Raw genomic sequence first — 20796 nt, 5'->3', positions numbered from 1 at the left:
CCGCGCCTCCAGGCCCTACCGGCAACCCGGCGCTCTTTTCCGGAAGTCGCGTTCCCCGGCGCTGGGCTCCTCCCACCGCCCGCGACGTCAAACTCAGCTCCTACCACTGCTTTGCCTTCCTCCCCGGGCGCGGGGAGTCCTGCCGTTTCCTTGTGAGAAGCGCTCCCGCTTCCGGGCTCCTCAACCACACCAGCGAGGGTTGGGGAAGTGACCGAATTTGGGAAGGCCTCGGACGGGCGTGAGTATCGCGGGGGAGGCCAGAGGCTGGCTCTCAGGAGGCTGCCCTCGCACAGGCCTTTCCCCCTCTCAGCAACGTGTGCGGCACTTGGTTCCGCCGAGACCCACGACGGTTCCGCCCCCTTCTTCCTTGTCATTGATGTTGTTGTTCTTGTCAGTGCCGCAGCCCCGACCGCCGGGAGCTCGAACCCGAGCCGGGGCCGCCCGGGTGGCGCGGTGGCGGCGGCAGCGGCTGCGCTTGCAGCAGCTGCGACGGCTGCGGGGGCTGCTCCGGGGACTGCGGGGGCGGCCGAGCCGGCGGCCGGCGGCGGGGCCGGATGGCTCTGTGCGGGCAGGCGGCGGGCGCCGCGTCGCTGCCCAGCGAGCTGATCGTGCACATCTTCTCCTTCCTGCCGGCGCCCGACCGGCTGCGGGCCTCGGCCTCCTGCTCGCACTGGCGTGAGTGCCTCTTCTACCCGGCCCTGTGGCCCCAGCTCCGCATCTGCCTCCGCGTCTCGCCCGTGGAGCAGCCTCGGCTCGAATTCCTTATGCGCAAGTGCGGCTGGTTCGTGCGAGAGCTGCGCGTTGAGTTCGCTGCCGAGAATTACCTGAGCGGCGGCGGCGGAGGCCCGGGGGACGGAAGCGGCGCCGACACCGGGACTGGCGGAGAAGAAGTCGAGGCCCTCCAGCTCTCAACGCGTTGGCTGGAAGTGCTGCGCACCTACTTGGAGCTGGTGCTGTGCGTGCTGGTCAGCATCCGGAACAACAGGTAGGTTTGTGTGGACCCACCTTCCGACCTCCTTCCCCCAACCCCCACCCTTCCTGGGTCGCTGGGCCGCCTCCTTCCTCCAGCTCGGAAATAGATTCTGTGCGAATATTCCCGACCCTCTTCTGTGTTGCTTTCTTGGGTGACGGGGAGGTGGGGGCGGCGCGTCAGGTCTAATCAGGCAATTTCCTTGAAGCGAGAGGGCATAACGGGACACATCATAATGCTTTATACACAGTGATGGACTTGGTGTTTATCAAACACTCCTCCCCACCCCTTCCCCGCGCCTTCCAGGGACTCTCTCATTCATCCTCTCGGTGATGGTAGGATGGACTGACAGGCTCCGTCCCTCTTCATGTTAGGAATGGGAATGCTGAAGTTTGGAGGGTGAGGCCCATGAGTGAATCTCAGAATAAATAAAACATAACCTCTTTTTTTCTGACTCTGAACCTGTGCATTCAAAAATACAGTAGTGGGGAAGCAGAGGTATGTTACTGGTGTCTCTTTCTAAAAGGAATCTTTGACAGCCATTTTCTTACCTGGAATAGTTTTAATTAATTGCGCCAGGCGTGAGGAGTAGGAGTGTTGTTAAAGGGGTTGAGGAAGAGCCTGATCGGCAGGCTTGGGAATCTCTCCCCACGCAGCTTCACATTCAGCTTATACCCATGATTCACCAAAAAGCAGCCCGGTACAGCTTGGTGTTTGTGTGTGTTTTGGGGGAACTGCCCTGTGTGTGCAGAAGGTAAGCATGTAATGTAACAGTCCTAGTTTTGCATCAAAACTTTCCTGTAATTCTGGGACTAACTTCCCGTGTCCTGACACAGTATCCTAATCAGTGTATTCCTTTATGTCTATCATTCTTTTCAAAATCCTTTTTATTTAGATTTTTTGTATCTAGATACTCTAACTTACCTTGCAGTTAAACTGAGTTGGAAGAAAAGGAGTAACTTACATAATAATAATTTAGCAATTTACAAGTACTTTCATATTAACTATCTTATTTGACCCATTTAAGTGACCCTGTGAGTTAGGCTGTGCTGCTCTTATTGTCCCATTTTAGAGAACTGACATTTAACAAGATCAAGTGAGGTGCATATTGCTGTACACTATCTTGTTCTCCATCATGTTGAACATCTTGCATTGTGTTGAATAGGGTTGATAGCTGGCCCAAGTTTAATGCTAGGTGGTATGCACATTCTTAATTCTGTGTTTGAATCAAAAGGGCAGAAGAGAGAATTAATAGCAGGAGATAAGCATATAGTTCTGTGGTCTGTGTATTTCCCCACCTTTTCACACCAGGCTGTTCCATTTCCTTACTTTGATTTTATGTGGCTGGAAAGAATATACATGCGGCTTGATCAGATTGAAGACTCATAATTGAATATATGACTAGAGGACCAATTGACCAGAAGTTAAAAAGATTGTCATTGGGCATGTAATACGTGTCAATAGTGAAATCAAAGAATACCAATTAGATTTTTCTGTTCTAAGATCAGATAGCACTATTTAACAACCACCCAAAAATGTGTGCCTTTGGTCCAAGTGAAAACATACTCAGTGCCTAATTCCTTTTAAGTGTTGTGTAACTTTGGTTAGATAACTTTGTAAAAGCAAAGTAGTGGTGAATCACATCTTCCCTTTGATATTTCCTTCTCTCCTGTTCTCATCATTTTTATTTTTTTCCAGCTTTATTGAGGTATAATTGACAAAAAATATATATATAACTACCACTTTTATTAGCATCCCAATCTACTGTCTATAAGGTAACTCCATATCCTTTTTTTTTTTTTTAAGATTTATTTATGCATACAAGAACTAGGGTACAGGCCAGAGTTTGGAGTGGGGCGGTGAAAGGATTCACCAGACACAGAGTGGGGAGCAGAACAGGCAGATCGACAGAAATACACTGCTGAGGGGAGCAGCAGGCGAGTCTCGAGAGTTCTGCTGCACCATGTGGGTAGCTCCCTGGCTGGGGATCGAACTTGCACTGCAGTGACTGTGGATAGCTTCACAGGTAGCATCTTAACCCCTTGCGCCACCAGGGAGGCCCCACTCTATATCCTTTTGAGTCTGTTTCACTTCTTACAAATACAACATACTGTCATTCTGCTTTTAATGTTTTCTTGTCATCTTCTGTAGGGATGGTGCCATTTGTAGTGCTATTTGATGGCATTTTCACTGTGTATATCTGAAATTAAAGTGTAATGTCATTACATATATGATTTGCTGATATCTGAAAGGGATTTTTTAAATATATGTTTGGAAGCAAGTTACCCTTTTTTTGGAAAACATCTTCAGATATTGTGGTAATATTGGCAGTATTGGTATGCATGTTAAAAACATAAATGAAACTAGTAATATTTTTGATTTTAGCAAATTTGAAAATGTTTTAAGCAGAATTGCTTATTCAGCAACTGATAAAGCCTCTTATTCCTTCTGTAATTACATAAATTGTGGACTGAGGTTTATGAAGACAGCAAACAACTTCATTAAACGTTTTCTAAAACCATAAATTTTAATAACTAATGAGAATATTTGACATTGTTCTTTGCATTTACAAGTTAAATTTACAGTGCTTCTGTATGATTTATGTCAGAAATCACAGAAAATGGAAATATAAAACCTACCAGGTCATAAACTTAATGTTTCCATGTTTTATGTTGAATTCCTTTATATCATTCATAAAATTCTGACTGTCATTTCATTGTATTCCAGTTATTATCATGTCCCTCAGGAAAAGCACTAAAGTTATAACCTTGAATTATTGGAACTTTTCGTGTGTGCTGTTTCCTGTTCTAAGAGGATAATTGGCATTTTGTTTTACTTGATTAGTGAGTTTCCTTTACACATGTATTCTCTGAGTGACTATCGGCCAGCCACCTTACTGGTATCTTAGATGTTAGAAACAACTGAGGAAGATCAAGTCAATAAAACACAGTCTTCCAGATTATGAAGCTCCTTTCTCTACAGAGATCTAGAATACCAGCCTTCTTGATGACCAGTACAACCAAAATACAATGACCATACAACTGTATTGTAAGTTAAGGAGGCCGAATCGCTAAGTTGTTCTGCAACAAATTGTATTGTCGGTTGAAATACTGTATTGCAGACTCCTAGGAAAAAATTAAAGTTCATGGACAATAAGACTTATGACAATATATTCGGTCACGAAAAATACCTGTTCTTAAAGAGTAGGCATAGGTACATTGTCATTATCTGCTTTATGCTTTTCTGAATAGTTTGTGTAAGCTTATTTTTGGATGAAGTACTAAATTAGGATCAGTGCTTTTTTTAAAAGATGAATACTGCTACAAGTCGGAGAGATTTTGAATGAGGTGATGTTCATGTTAAAATTCTGATTTACAACTCTAACTGCTTTTGTTAGAAAAGCATTTCATGAGTATACCTACTTATATTCCTTCTACAAGGGTCTATTAATAATTCTTAATTTGGGCTTGTTGATTTGGCATGCTCAATGGAGGAGAGTCTTAATTTTGTATCATCAGTCTGCCAAGACCTGGTAACTGATAAGGCCATTTAAAAAATGCATTTTGAAATAGGTTAAAAATTCTTCGGATATTTTATATTACTATCTAAAATATAAGAAATGCCTTGGTGTTATCCCCATCAACCCTCCGCCTTATTTTTTGTGAAATATTTTTTCACCATAGTGTAATAAATACACATTATTATGTCAATTTCACTTTTGAGAGCTTTTATTATTTGCTTAAAGAAGCTCATTTACAGTATGTAGTAAAATATATTGGGACTCTGACAAGGAGTGCTCGCATATAGAGAAGACAAGGAGACATGATACATACGCAACAAACACCTTACTTTAAAACTACTTAAAGTGGTTCCATAGGGATTACCTCAAGGTCATTGAGAAGGGAGGAGAAGTTTACCTGCTTAAGAAACTAACCACCTGGGAGAGCTGCTGAGAGGAATTAGAGCTTTCTCTAGTCTGAAGGTACTTTCTTACAATGATTGAGAACTAATGGGTAGAGTATAGAACATAAAACTCAACACAAGGTTATTAATGGTAAATATAAAATAGTATTTTCTTCTGTGATAATGAATTTCAGAGCAACTTTTGAGTGAAATAATTACATTTTAATGTATTAGCTCTGAGGCAGCCTTGAAAAAATTTACCTAAATTGATCAGTTGATATAGAACCTATGGTGATAGTTACAAAAAACTAGGGGTTTTTCCCTCTAAATATTGAGATCCTACTATGAGCCAAGCCATGAAGACAAGCTCCCTGTTCCCATAGAGTCAACATCCTAGAGAAGAAAGACAGACAGAAATAAATAAGCAAATGAAAGAGTATTTTGGTTGTAAAAATAAAAGATGACTATGTAACAAAGACAAAATTTTGTTCTGTTGAAACAATAGGAAAGAACTTATGGCAGAACCATGCAAATGAGGAAAAGGTGAGAGTAGCTTGCAGTATGACAGAGATAGTGGTGATGAAGAACAGTGGATGGATGTGGAATATATTTGGGAATTAGAGCCAAGAGGATTTGCCATGTAGATATAGATAAAAGGGAAGAATCAAATATTTTTCATCAGTTCTCTGTAAAAGTCAGTTTTCTTGCCCCTAGTACTATTAAAATCACCTTTTAATAGCAAGTTAAATATCAGTTTTAAATGTTGATCTTATTTAAATATGCCTTTTTAGTGTAGTCTCTGGAATTTGAGGATGATGGTAATTCTTAGATGGTAATTAAGTAGTTTTTGAAGCAAATTCTAAAAAAAATCACTTTTAGTTCATGGATGCTAATAAGCTAGTAAGGAATACTATAGGCTTCTGAATAACTTCTGGTCTCTGAAGGAAGCTGTACTGTTCAATATGGTACCTCCTAGTCACATATAGCTATCAAAATTTTAATTAAGTAAAATTAAAGATTATGATAGTCACGCTTGTCACTTTTCACATGCTCAATAGCCGTTTGTGGATAGTGGCTACCATATTGGACAGCATAGAATAGAGCTTTTCCATCATGGCAGAAAGTTCAGACATTTCTCTGAAGTGTGTGCTTTGTTTGATTTGGCTGTGGTCATTTATTAGTATTTGAGAGAAGAGAAAATACCTTATCAAAAGTGATATGTGGATATAAACACACTTGATAGACTGAACATGGGCTAGGAATAGAATGGACCTGAAAGAATTTCATATAGTGATATAGATTTTTTTAGACTTTATTTAGAAAAGCAAAGAATTATATTTAATGAGGTCATTTACAACTTTGGGGAAAATTTTAACCTTTTAGAGCATCTTTGAAATACCAAGTTCTTATGTAGTCCCTTTTTCCATATTAGTTAGACTTAGCTATATTAACTTTAAGGTGGTTGCAGTTTGTGTTTTCTTTACTGATGGTGGTTATTATAACAAAGAAATAAGTTTGGATCTCCAAAATCAAAGGAAACTTACTAAATTTATTGCAACATAAAAAGTTCCCCAGTACTGTTCCACAGAAAGAAAACAAGGTCATGTGACCAAGATATGGTCTGTTATAATTAATAGTCCAACAGAAATTCAGAAAAAAGATGAAAGATTTTTATCCTGCATTTAGACATTGAAGAGCATTTCTTGGGCCCATAGGTGGTTAATACTGTTTTTGAAGATTTGTCCAAACTAACCCACTTTAACCTACAATATATGTGTAGTTTTTTAATAAAGGCTATCAAAAAAATTGATGGTTATTTAGTTCATAGAAAAATTCTTTTTTTTTTATAAATTTTATTGTTATATTCCCCATACAATTGCAGCCCCCCCATTCTGACCCCAATCCCTCCCCTCCCGCCCCCGCCCCCCTAAAAGTGTCTCTGGTTCATAGTTTTTTGTTGATTTTGATTTTCACTTTCTTATAGTTATTCAATTTTCCTGGTCCCTTATTTAAGTTTTCTAGATTCCTGCTATGAGTGAGACCATCCGGTATTTTTCTTTTTCTTTTTGGCTTATTTCGCTGAGCATGATCCCTTCCAGCGCCATCCATGTTGCTGCAAATTGCATGTGTTTATTTTTTTGAATGCTGAGTAATATTCCATGGTATATATGTACCACATCTTCTTGATCCAGTCATCTATTTTTGGGCATTTGGGTTGTTTCCAAAGCTTAGCTATTGTAAACAGTGCTGCTATAAACATAGGGGTGCAGGTGTTCTTTGGAATTGATGTTTCTGTGTCCTTTGGATAAATACCTAGGAGTGGAATTGCTGGATCATATGGAAGCTCTATGTTTAGTAGGTCCAGAAATCTCCACACACCTTTCCACAGTGGTTGGACCAGTTTGCACTCCCACCAACAGTGCAGAAGAGTTCCTTTTTTTCCACACCCTCGCCAACATTTGTTGTTGCTAGTTTTTTAAATATGTGCCATTCTCACTGGTGTAAGATGGTATCTTATGGTAGTTTTGATTTGCATTTCCCTGATGACAAGTAATGTTGAACATTTTTTCATATGCCTGTTGGCCATTTGCATTTCCTCTTCAGAGAAGTTTCTTTTTAGCTCTTCTGCCCATTTTATGACTGGATTATTTTCTTTGTTGTTGTTGAGTCTCATCAGCTCTTTGCAGATTTTTGTGATCAGTCCTTTATCATTAGTGTTGGGTGCAAAAATGTTCTCCCAGTTGGTGGGGTTTCTCTTTGTTTTTGTTATTGTCTCTTTTGCTGTGCAGAAGCTCTTTAATTTGATGTAGTCCCAGCTGTTTATCTTTGCCTTCACTATCACTGCTTTGGGTGATATGCCTGTAAAGATGTCTTTGATGTGCAAATCACGTAGTGTTTCGCCTATATTTCCTTCTATATATTTTATGGTTTCAGGTCTTATGTCTAGTTCTTTAATCCATTTTGAGTTGATTTTTGTGTATGGTGTGAGGTAGTGGTCAAGCTTCATTCTTTTGCATGTAACGACCCAGTTTTCCCAGCACCATTTATTGAACAAACTTTCTTTGCTCCAATGCATAGTCTTTGCTCCTTTGTCAAAGATTAGTTGACCATAAATCTGTGGGTTTATTTCTGGGTTTTCTATTCGATTCCATTGGTCTGTATGTCTATTCTTGTTCCAATACCATGCAGTTTTGATGATTATGGCTTTGTAGTATAGTGTGAAGTCTGGGAGTGTGATGCCTCCATTCCCTTCTTTTTTTTTCAGGAGAGCTTTGGCTATTCGGGGTTTTTTGTGATTCCATATGAATTTCATCAATAATTGTTCTATTTCTTTGAAGAATGACATTGAAATTTTTATGGGAATAGCATTGAATCTGTATATTGCTTTTGATAGGATGGCCATTTTAATAATGTTTATTCTTCCAATCCATGAGCAGGGGATGTCTCTCCATTTGTGTCTTCTTCTATTTCTTTTAACAGTGTTTTATAGTTTTCTTTGTATAGGTCCTTTACCTCTTTTGTTAGATTTATTCCCAAATATTTGATTTTTTTTTGTTTCAATAACAAAAGGGATGGTTTTTTTGATTTCTTCTTCTTCAGATTTATTGTTTGTGTATAGGAAGGCTACTGACTTGTGCGTGTTGATTTTGTATCCTGCCACTTTACTGAACTGATTGATGAGTTGAATTAGCTTTTCTGTGGAGTTTTTGGGGTTCTCTATGTATAATATCATATCGTCTGCAAATAGTGATAGTTTGACTTCTTCTTTTCCTATTTGGATTCCTTGGATGTCTTTCTCTTGTCTTATTGCCCTGGCTAGGACTTCCAGTATTATATTGAAAAGCAGTGGTGAGAGTGGACATCCTTGTCTTGTTCCAGATCTTAATGGAATTGCTTTCAGCTTTTCACCATTGAGAATGATACTGGCTGTTGGCTTGTCATAGATGGCCTTTATGATGTTGAGGTATGTTCCTTGTATCCCAAGAATTTCAAGGGCTTTTATCATGAATGGGTGTTGCACTTTGTCGAAAGCTTTCTCAGCATCTATTGATATTATCATATGGTTTTTATATTTCTTTTTGTTGATGTGTTGGATAACGTTGATTGATTTTCGGATGTTAAACCATCCTTGTGTCCCTGGAATGAATCCTACTTGGTCGTGGTGAATTATCTTATGGATACATTGTTGGATTCTGAGAGCTAAAATTTTATTGAGGATTTTTGCATCAGTGTTCATTAGGGAGATTGGCCTGTAGTTTTCCTTTTTTGTGTTGTCCTTGTTCGGTTTTGGTATTAGTGTAATGTTGGCTTCATAGAACGTGTTTGGTATTGTCCCTTCCTTCTCAATTTTTTGGAAGAGTTTGTGAAGGATAGGCACTAATTCATCTCTGAATGTTTGGTAGAATTCATTTGTAAATCCATCAGGTCCTGGGCTTTTGTTTTTGGGGAGGTTTTTGATTACCATTTCAATTTCGCTAATTGTAATTGGTCTGTTTAGGTGTTCTATTTCTTCTTTATCTAGCTTTGGGTGATTGTAGAGTTGTAGGAATTTGTCCATCTCCTCTAGATTGTTAAACTTGTTTCCATATAACTGTTCATAGTAGTTACTGATTATTCTTTTGATTTCTGCTGTGTCCGTTGTGATTTCTCCTCTTTCATTGATGATCCTGTTTATTTGTGCTTTCTCCCTTTTTTCCTTTGTGAGCCTGGCTAGGGGTTTGTCTATTTTATTGATTTTTTCAAAGAACCAGCTCTTGGTTTCATTGATCTTTTGGATTGTTTTTTTAGTTTCAATTTCATTTATTTCTGCTTTGGTTTTTATTATTTCTTTTCTTCTACTGGTTTTGGGGTTTTTTGTTGTTCTTTTTCTAGATCTTTGAGCTTCGAGATTAGGTTGTTTCTTTGCGTTCTTTCTTGTTTCTTGATGTGAGCTTCTATTGCTATATATTTTCCTCTTATTACTGCTTTTGCTGCATCCCATACATTTAGGATATTGGTGTCCTCCTTGTCGTTCAATTCAAAAAATTTTTTAATTTCTTCTTTGATCTCCTCATTAGTCCAATGGTCTTCCAGTAGTGTGGTTTTTAATCTCCATGAGGTAGGAAAGTTCCTTGCTTTCTTTTTATGGTTTATTTCTAGTTTGATGCCTTCATGGTCAGAAAAGATGGTTGGTATGATTTCAATCTTGGTGTATCTGTTGATGTTTGTCTTGTGCCCCAGTATGTGATCGATCCTGGAGAATGATCCGTGTGCGCTTGAGAAAAATGTGTACTCCGTTTTTTTGGGGTTTAGTGTTCTATAGATGTCTGTTAAGCCCAATTGCTCTAGGTCCTTATTTAGAGCTTTGGTTTCTTTACTTATTTTTTGTCTTGTTGATCTATCCATTGTTGATAGTGGTGTGTTGAAGTCTCCCACTACGTATGTGTTTTCTCTGATGTCTGTTTTCAGAGAGGACAACAGTTGTCTGATATATTTTGGTGCTCCTTCGTTTGGTGAGTATATGTTAATGAGTGTTATTTCTTCTTGAAGTATTGTCCCCTTGATCATAATGTAGTGACCATTGGGGTCTCTTTTTATCTTTGTGAGTTTGAAATCTGTTTTATCTGATATAAGTATAGCTGTTCCTGCTTTCTTTTTTGGTCCATTTGCTTGTAGGATTGTTTTCCATCCTTTAACTTTGAGCCTATTTTTATCTTTTGTAGCTAAATGTGTTTCCTGGAGACAGCAAAAGGTTGGGTTTTGTTTCTTAATCCAGGCTGCAACTCTGTGTCTTTTTATTGAAGAGTTTGGTCCATTTACATTTAGAGTTAATATTGATATGTTAACATCTGTATTTGCCATTGTGTTTGTCTTTCCTTTGATTTTATTTATTTATTCTTTTAATAACTTTTTTTTTTTTTTGGCCTTCTTTCATTGTTATTCGTCCCTCTGAGGTTCTGGCTTTAGGACTCCTTGTAGTATTTTTTGGAGTGGGGGTTTAGTTGCAATGAAATTCCGGAGTTTCTGTTTGTTGGGAAGGTCCATATTCTTTCTTCAAAGAGGAAGGAGAGCTTTGCGGGATAGAGTATTCTTGGTTGGCATCTGTTTTCTTGGAGTCTGTTGACTATGTCCCTCCACTCTCTCCTTGCCCGTAGTGTTTCTTCGGAGAAGTCTGATGTCAGCCTGATTGGTTTTCCTTTGAATGTTATCTGTTTCTTCCCTCTTGCCAGCTTCATTATTTTTTCCTTGTCCTGGATTCTTGGGAGCTTTACTATTATGTGTCTTGCTGTATTTTTCCTTTCGTCGTGGAAGTTTGGTGTTCTTCTTGCTTCTTGTATATCAATTTTCAGCTCCTTCTTCACATTTGGGAAGTTCTCTTCAATTATCTCTTTGAATATTTTCTCTATTCCTACATCTCTCTCCTCTCCTTCTGGTATTCCTATAACTCTTATATTTCCTTTCCTCATTGAGTCAGATAGTTCCCGAAGTCTTTCTTCATTCTTTTTCCTTCGTACTTCTCTTTCCTTTTCTGTTTTGGTTCTTTTTATTTCTGTGTCATCAAGATTACTTATTCGTTCTTCCATTTCATCTATTCTGCTTTCATTGCTTTTCCCAGAATTCTTTAGTTCTTCCAATAATTCTTTGATCTCCTGCATTTCTTTTACTTCCCTCTTTAGGGACTCAATTTCTTTCTTCTGACCATTGTTTTCCCTCTCTGGGGACTCAATTGCATTCTTCTGATCGTTGATTATTTTTCCCTTATCATTGTTTTCCTTTGACTTCTGTCAGTTTTTTAATCACGGCAATTTTAAATTCTCTTTCTGGAAGGCTCAGAAATTCTTCCAAGTTATTGTCGTTGCAATCTGGGGGCTGGTTTTCTTTTTGTGGTGTGCTTTTTCTCTGGAGAGTTGCTAGGTTGCGTGTGGTTCTTCTCCTCCCTACTGTCTGTTTTCTAATTTGCCGTATGCGTTGGGACACTGTGTTGTTGGGACTGGCCGGCATCTTGGGTGGGCTTCTCTGCTCCCCTCTGGTTCCTCCAGGAATCATCTGTCAGTTTCAAGCAGTCTTTACTGGAGAAAGGTCCCTGTTCTAAAATGCCGATGTGGGGACACACTCCCCTGTGCGCCTGGTCTGCCCCGGCGGTGCGTTCCTGCTCCCCCTCTGGGCTTGGACTGCAGGCCAGAGGGGGTCTGGCGTGGGCGAACTTCCCCCGCTCACCTCTGGCTCCTGAGGAAGCCTTCTGCAGGTAGTCTTTACTGAAGAAATGTCCCTGTTCCAAAATGGTGATGTGGGACACACTCCCTGCGCGTCTGGTCTCAGGCACACTCTTCTGCGCGCCTGGTCTGCCCCGGCTGTGGGTGCTCGCTCTCCCTGTGGGCTCAGACTACTTGTTCGGAAGGGGCCCAGTGTGGGCTAACTCCCCAGCTGGCCACTAGCCCCTCAGGAGCCTGTGCTGGCTTCAAGTCGCTAGGTGGCGCCAGAGATCTCTCCTAGAGCCCTTGGGGAGCTGATTTTCCACCCCGTGGGACAGGGAGCAGAGCGGGGATGGTAGGGTACACCTCAACGGCTTTGGGGTGCTGTGTCTGCCTTGTGCCCCACCGTCGTGGGGACCCCACGCCCCTAATTTCGTGCCCCGGGTCTCAGTTCCAAAGCCCTCAGTTCCAGGACGCGGGCTGTAGCCCAGATCAGTGGCGCGGGAATGGCGCCTTTTGAATCCCGCTCCCCTGCCTGGGCGCCTTGTTCCTGCTCACTCAGTGAGGGCCTCCGCGCATCTCCCCGCAAGCCTAGGTCGCAGGCGCGGGGACCTGGGCAGCTGCGATCCGATCCGGATCCACGTCTGCTTTTCCAGCGCGCCGCTTTCCGCGCAAGCTTACCGGGCGGCCGGCCTGTGTGCTGGTGCTGGTCTCCTCCTGGTGGGCGGGGCTCTCTTTAATGGCGCCTGGAGCTCACCTCCGCGGCGGATCCTGCAGGGTTCTCCACAGCTCCCGTTCACGGGGTGTGGTGGCTGCAATAGTTCCTTTCCACTCACAGTCCCGCTTGCTGCGTCCTTTGTTCTTGTGTGCCGTTTTGGTTTGTTGTTTCCCTCCTCTCTGCCGGTCGGAGAGTGCCGCCTCTGTGGGCGGGGGAGGGGAGCAGGGTTCTGCGCTTCCCTCCCTTCTGGTCCTCTTTTATGGCCACTTTCTTCTTCGGGCAGTTTGCTGGAGTTGTCCGTTTATCTTCCGTGTCCCAGTTCTCACTGGGACCTGCCGCTTTTCCTCCCTATTAACTTTTTTTTAATGGGAGATCTTACTCGCAGGGTCTCCTCGCCTCCATGTTGCTCCGCCCCCCGAAGAGCCATAGAAAAATTCTTAATCCGAAAACAGGATATCTTTTTAGTGGAATTTTTTTAATATACTTGCATGCAACTGAAATATTAAAGCTATCTAGTTGAAAAATAAGTACAAATCATAGGTTTTGAGAAAAGAATTCTCACTTTTGTGGGAAAATGTTATTTTAGAGAGATTCCTAGTGTACATTCTACACCCTGAATTTGAAACTGATCTGCACCATAAATTTGTCATGTGTGAGGTATACCTAAATAGACCCAGTGTTTGTTATTCCGCAGATAACTTACTGAATGCCAGTTCCTGTTCTAGCAATTTGGTGTCTTGCAGTTAAAAAAAAAAAAAAGGCCTGCCATTAGTGCTTGTTCTACTGGGAAAAGACAAAAGTAAATAAGGAAAATATAGTATCACAGTTGGTGGTATATGTTCTGAAGCAAAAAAGCAGTGAAAGGAGATGATATGGTAGGAATGAGTGAATGAGTGTTGCCATTTAAAATAGGGAAGTTGGGGTCTCCCTAGTGGCGCAGTGGATGAGCACCGCACTACAAAGCTGTCCGCAGCCTCTGCAGTGCTTGTTCGATTCCCCGCCAGCCAGGGAGAACCCCACATGGCGCAGCAGACCTCTGCCTCGCCCACTGCTCCCCTCAGCAGTGTCTTCAGTCCATCTGCCTGTTCTGTTCCCCATTCTGGCTCTGGTGAATTCTCGCACCCTCCTGCACTTCTGACCTGGTTCTTGTATAAAATAAATAAATCTTTAATAAAAAAAAAATAGGGAAGTTGAAGCTCTCAGCTGCTGAAGTGGTTGGAAATGAGTGAGAAAGTAAGCCATGTTTCTCTCTGGGAAGTGATTCCTGGGGGGGAAGTAGCAGTAAGTGGAGGAGTAGCTGTTTAAAACTGCAAGGACAGCCAGGAAATGTATAAGAGGTGGGCCAGGTAAGGGTAAAGATGACATGGGAATCAATAGGCCCTCATTAGTTTCTTGTAAAGACTTTGACTTTATTTTTTATTTTTTTAAAACAGAGTGCATTTTATTTTTTTTCCTAAGATTTGTTTATTTATGCACACAAGAGCTTGGGTACAGGCCAGAGATGCGGGGAATGAGAGGATTCACCAGAGACAGAGTGGGGAACAGAACAGGCAGATTGACCGAAGTACACACTGCTGAGGGGAGCTGTGGGCAAGTCAGGAGAAGTCTGCTGCACCATGTGGTTTGCTCCCTGGACGGCCAGGGATCGAACTCGTGCTGCAGAGTCTGCAGATTGCTTCATAGTGCGGTGCTTATCCCCTTGCACCACCAGGGAGGCTCTAAAGACTATGATTTTTACTCTGAGTAAGATGAGAAACTATAAAAGGATTTGAGCAAATGAGTGACATCATCTGATATTTCAAAAGGAACATTCTAACTAGCTGGTTTTGGGAATAATTTGCAGTAGGATAAGGGTAGAAGCAACAATCTGGATTAGACTATTGCAGTATACAAGCAAGAGACAGTGATATTATGGACCAGAGTAGAAATAATGGAAGTAATCAGTAGTATGATTCTGTATTTATTTCTCCTGGGGTACTTTGAGAAGTAAATGTAAGAATAAAAAATTAGACATAATTTTTCAGTTAATATTACAATGCATTTTTAATTAAACATGTCAAAAATATTTTTTCTTTTTTAAATTTTATATATTTTTATATCGTTTTTCATTTTTGCACAATGTATGAATTTTCATCTTGATTATAGTCCCCATACAATTCCCACCCCCCTTGTTTTGATCCTACTCCCTCCTCCCTCTTCCCCATAGTAGTGTGTCTCTGATTTATAGTTGCTTGTTAATTTTGATTTTTACTTTATTATAGTCTTTTTCCTGGTCCCTTATTTAGGTTTTCTAAATTCCTGCTATGAGGGAGACCATCCGGTATTTTTCTTTTTCTTTCTGGCTTATTTCACTGAGCATGATCCCTTCTGCTCCATCCATGTTGCTGCAAATTGCATGAGTTTATCTTTTTTGATTGCTGAGTAATAGTCCATTGTGTATATGTACCACATCTTCTTGATCCAATCATCTATTTTTGGGCATTTGGGTTGTTTCCAAAGCTTGGCTATTGTCAATAGTGCTGCTATAAACATAGGGGTACAGGTGTCCTTTTGAATTAATGTTTTTGTGACCTTTGGGTAAATACCTAGGAGTGGGAATGCTGGATCATATGGAAGCTCCATCTTTAGCAGGTTGAGGGATCTCCACACAGCTCTCCATAGTGGTTGGACCAGTTTGCACTCCCATCAGCAGCACAGGAGAGTTCCTTTTTCTCCACATCTTTGCCAGCATTTGTTGTTGTTAGTTTTTTTTTTTTTTTTTTCATTTAAATAAGATTTTTAATTTTGGCACTCCATTAATCATGGCTTGTGAAATAAAAGATTGTGAACTAAAAGGAAATAATATATTCTCAGATTAATCTGCCTTTACATGAACTTCCTTACTGGTTTTTTTTGTTTTTTTTTTTTATAAATTTTATTGTTATATTCCCCATACAATTGCAGACCCCATTCTGACCCCAATCCCTCCCCTCCCGCCCCCGCCCCCCTAAAAGTGTCTCTGGTTCATAGTTTTTTGTTGATTTTGATTTTCACTTTCTTATAGTTATTCATTTTCCTGGTCCCTTATTTAAGTTTTCTAGATTCCTGCTATGAGTGAGACCATCCGGTATTTTTCTTTTTCTTTTTGGCTTATTTCGCTGAGCATGATCCCTTCCAGCGCCATCCATGTTGCAGCAAATTGCATGTGTTTATCTTTTTTGAATGCTGAGTAATATTCCATGGTATATATGTACCACATCTTCTTGATCCAGTCATCTATTTTTGGGCATTTGGGTTGTTTCCAAAGCTTAGCTATTGTAACCAGTGCTGCTATAAACATAGGGGTGCAGGTGTTCTTTGGAATTGATGTTTCTGTGTCCTTTGGGTAAATACCTAGGAGTGGAATTGCTGGGTCATATGGAAGCTCTATGTTTAGTAGGTCCAGAAATCTCCACACAGCTTTCCACAGTGGTTGGACCAGTTTGCACTCCCACCAACAGTGCAGAAGAGTTCCTTTTTCTCCACACCCTCGCCAACATTTGTTGTTGCTAGTTTTTTTAATATGTGCCATTCTCACTGGTGTAAGATGGTATCTCATGGTAGTTTTGATTTGCATTTCCCTGATGACAAGTGATGTTGAACATTTTTTCATATGCCTGTTGGCCATTTGCATTTCCTCTTCAGAGAAGTTTCTTTTAAGCTCTTCTGCCCATTTTTTGACTGGATTATTTTCTTTGTTGTTGTTGAGACTCATCAGCTCTTTGCAGATTTTTGTGATCAGTCCTTTATCATTAGTGTTGGGTGCAAAAATGTTCTCCCAGTTGGTGGGGTTTCTCTTTGTTTTTGTTATTGTCTCTTTTGCTGTGCAAAAGCTCTTTAATTTGATATAGTCCCAGCTGTTTATCTTTGCCTTCACTATCACTGCTTTGGGTGATGTGTCTGTAAAGATGTCTTTGATGTGCAAATCACGTAGTGTTTCGCCTATATTTCCTTCTATATATTTTATGGTTTCAGGTCTTATGTCTAGTTCTTTAATCCATTTTGAGTTGATTTTTGTGTATGGTGTGAGGTGGTGGTCAAGCTTCATTCTTTTGCATGTAGCGACCCAGTTTTCCCAGCACCATTTATTGAACAAACTTTCTTTGCTCCAATGCATAGTCTTTGCTCCTTTGTCAAAGATTAGTTGACCATAAACCTGTGGGTTTATTTCTGGATTTTCTATTCGATTCCATTGGTCTGTATGTCTGTTCTTGTTCCAATACCATGCGGTTTTGATGATTATGGCTTTGTAGTATAGTTTGAAGTCTGGGAGTCTGATGCCTCCATTCCCTTTTTTTTTTCAGGAGAGCTTTGGCTATTCGGGGTTTTTTGTGATTCCATATGAATTTCATCAATAATTGTTCTATTTCTTTGAAGAATGACATTGAAATTTTGATTGGAATAGCATTGAATCTGTATATTGCTTTTGGAAGGATGGCCATTTTAATAATGTTTATTCTTCCAATCCATGAGCAGGGGATGTCTCTCCATTTCTTTGTGTCTTCTTCTATTTCTTTTAACAGTGTTTTATAGTTTTCTTTGTATAGGTCCTTTACCTCTTTTGTTAGATTTATTCCCAAATATTTGATTTTTTTTGTTTCAATAACAAAAGGGATGGTCTTTTTGATTTCTTCTTCTTCAGATTTATTGTTTGTGTATAGGAAGGCTACTGACTTTTGCGTGTTGATTTTGTATCCTGCCACTTTACTGAACTGATTGATGAGTTGAATTAGCTTTTCTGTGGAGTTTTTGGGGTTCTCTATGTATAATATCATATCGTCTGCAAATAGTGATAGTTTGACTTCTTCTTTTCCTATTTGGATTCCTTGGATGTCTTTCTCTTGTCTTATTGCCCTGGCTAGGACTTCCAGTATTATATTGAAAAGCAGTGGTGAGAGTGGACATCCTTGTCTTGTTCCAGATCTTAATGGAATTGCTTTCAGCTTTTCACCATTGAGAATGATACTGGCTGTTGGCTTGTCATAGATGGCCTTTATGATGTTGAGGTATGTTCCTTGTATCCCAAGAACTTCAAGGGCTTTTATCATGAATGGGTGTTGCACTTTGTCGAAAGCTTTCTCAGCATCTATTGATATTATCATATGGTTTTTATATTTCTTTTTGTTGATGTGTTGGATAACGTTGATTGATTTTCGGATGTTAAACCATCCTTGTGCCCCTGGAATGAATCCAACTTGGTCGTGGTGAATTATCTTATGGATACATTGTTGGATTCTGATAGCTAAAATTTTATTGAGGATTTTTGCATCAGTGTTCATTAGGGAGATTGGCCTGTAGTTTTCCTTTTTTGTGTTGTCCTTGTTCGGTTTTGGTATTAGTGTAATGTTGGCTTCATAGAACGTGTTTGGTATTGTCCCTTCCTTCTCAATTTTTTGGAAGAGTTTGTGAAGGATAGGCACTAATTCGTCTCTGAATGTTTGGTAGAATTCATTTGTAAATCCATCAGGTCCTGGGCTTTTGTTTTTGGGGAGGTTTTTGATTACCATTTCAATTTCGCTAATTGTAATTGGTCTGTTTAGGTGTTCTATTTCTTCTTTATCTAGCTTTGGGTGATTGTAGAGTTGTAGGAATTTGTCCATCTCCTCTAGATTGTTAAACTTGTTTCCATATAACTGTTCATAGTAGTTACTGATTATTCTTTTGATTTCTGCTGTGTCCGTTGTGATTTCTCCTCTTTCATTGATGATCCTGTTTATTTGTGCTTTCTCCCTTTTTTCCTTTGTGAGCCTGGCTAGGGGTTTGTCTATTTTATTGATTTTTTCAAAGAACCAGCTCTTGGTTTCATTGATCTTTTGGATTGTTTTTTTAGTTTCAATTTCATTTATTTCTGCTTTGGTTTTTATTATTTCTTTTCTTCTACTGGTTTTGGGGTTTTTTTGTTGTTCTTTTTCTAGATCTTTGAGCTTCGAGATTAGGTTGTTTCTTTGCGTTCTTTCTTGTTTCTTGATGTGAGCTTCTATTGCTATATATTTTCCTCTTATTACTGCTTTTGCTGCATCCCATACATTTAGGATATTGGTGTCCTCCTTGTCGTTCAATTCAAAAAATTTTTTAATTTCTTCTTTGATCTCCTCATTAGTCCAATGGTCTTCCAGTAGTGTGGTTTTTAATCTCCATGAGGTAGGAAAGTTCCTTGCCTTCTTTTTATGGTTTATTTCTAGTTTGATGCCTTCATGGTCAGAAAAGATGGTTGGTATGATTTCAATCTTGGTGTATCTGTTGATGTTTGTCTTGTGCCCCAGTATGTGATCGATCCTGGAGAATGATCCGTGTGCGCTTGAGAAAAATGTGTACTCCATTTTTTTGGGGTTTAGTGTTCTATAGATGTCTGTTAAGCCCAATTGCTCTAGGTCTTTATTTAGAGCTTTGGTTTCTTTACTTATTTTTTGTCTTGTTGATCTATCCATTGTTGATAGTGGTGTGTTGAAGTCTCCCACTACGTATGTGTTTTCTCTGATGTCTGTTTTCAGAGAGGACAACAGTTGTCTGATATATTTTGGTGCTCCTTCGTTTGGTGAGTATATGTTAATGAGTGTTATTTCTTCTTGAAGTATTGTCCCCTTGATCATAATGTAGTGACCATTGGGGTCTCTTTTTATCTTTTTGAGTTTGAAATCTGTTTTATCTGATATGAGTATAGCTGTTCCTGCTTTCTTTTTTGGTCCATTTGCTTGTAGGATTGTTTTCCATCCTTTAACTTTGAGCCTATTTTTATCTTTTGTAGCTAAATGTGTTTCCTGGAGACAGCAAAAGGTTGGGTTTTGTTTCTTAATCCAGGCTGCAACTCTGTGTCTTTTTATTGAAGAGTTTAGTCCATTTACATTTAGAGTTAATATTGATATGTTAACATCTGTATTTGCCATTGTGTTTGTCTTTCCTTTGATTTTATTTATTTATTCTTTTAATAACTTTTTTTTTTTTTGGCCTTCTTTCATTGTTATTCGTCGCTCTGAGGTTCTGGCTTTAGGACTCCTTGTAGTATTTTTTGGATTGGGGGTTTAGTTGCAATGAAATTCCGGAGTTTCTGTTTGTCTGGGAAGGTCCATATTCTTTCTTCAAAGAGGAAGGAGAGCTTTGCGGGATAGAGTATTCTTGGTTGGCATCTGTTTTCTTGGAGTCTGTTGACTATGTCCCTCCACTCTCTCCTTGCCCGTAGTGTTTCTTCGGAGAAGTCTGATGTCAGCCTGATTGGTTTTCCTTTGAATGTTATCTGTTTCTTCCCTCTTGCCAGCTTCATTATTTTTTCCTTGTCCTGGATTCTTGGGAGCTTTACTATTATGTGTCTTGCTGTATTTTTCCTTTCGTCGTGGAAGTTTGGTGTTCTTCTTGCTTCTTGTATATCAATTTTCAGCTCCTTCTTCACATTTGGGAAGTTCTCTTCAATTATCTCTTTGAATATTTTCTCTGTTCCTACATCTCTCTCCTCTCCTTCTGGTATTCCTATAACTCTTATATTTCCTTTCCTCATGGAGTCAGATAGTTCCCGAAGTCTTTCTTCATTCTTTTTCCTTCGTACTTCTCTTTCCTTTTCTGTTTTGGTTCTTTTTATTTCTGTGTCTTCAAGATTACTTATTCGTTCTTCCATTTCATCTATTCTGCTTTCATTGCTTTTCCCAGAATTCTTTAGTTCTTCCATTAATTCTTTGATCTCCTGCATTTCTTTTACTTCCCTCTTTAGGGACTCAATTTCTTTCTTCTGACCATTGTTTTCCCTCTCTAGGGACTCAATTGCATTCTTCTGATCGTTGATTATTTTTCCCTTATCATTGTTTTCCTTTATGACTTCTGTCAGTTTTTTAATCACGGCAATTTTAAATTCTCTTTCTGGAAGGCTCAGAAATTCTTCCAAGTTATTGTCGTTGCAATCTGGGGGCTGGCTTTCTTTTTGTGGTGTGCTTTTTCTCTGGAGAGTTGCTAGGTTGCGTGTGGTTCTTCTCTTCCCTACTGTCTGTTTTCTAATTTGCCGTATGCGTTGGGACACTGTGTTGTTGGGA

The 20796-nt window shown here is 39.9% G+C and overlaps 1 protein-coding gene across 1 annotated transcript in view; it reads left to right on the top strand.

Annotated features, from left to right (window-relative positions):
- Positions 1–376: 376 nt before the first annotated feature.
- FBXO33 (F-box protein 33) overlaps positions 377–20796 on the top strand; it is a gene marked incomplete at both ends in the record, with an annotated part of 34183 nt that continues 13763 nt past the window's right edge. The window contains 2 exon segments of the mRNA XM_084240030.1: positions 377–528; positions 530–985. Coding sequence (XP_084096156.1) covers positions 377–528; positions 530–985 — 608 coding nt within the window.

The sequence above is a fragment of the Talpa europaea genome (genome assembly GCF_964194135.1).
Source record: "Talpa europaea genome assembly, chromosome: 8".
NCBI lineage: Eukaryota > Metazoa > Chordata > Mammalia > Eulipotyphla > Talpidae > Talpa > Talpa europaea.
The sequence above is the reverse complement of the archived record's forward strand: the minus strand, read 5'-3'. Positions and strand labels throughout refer to the sequence as shown.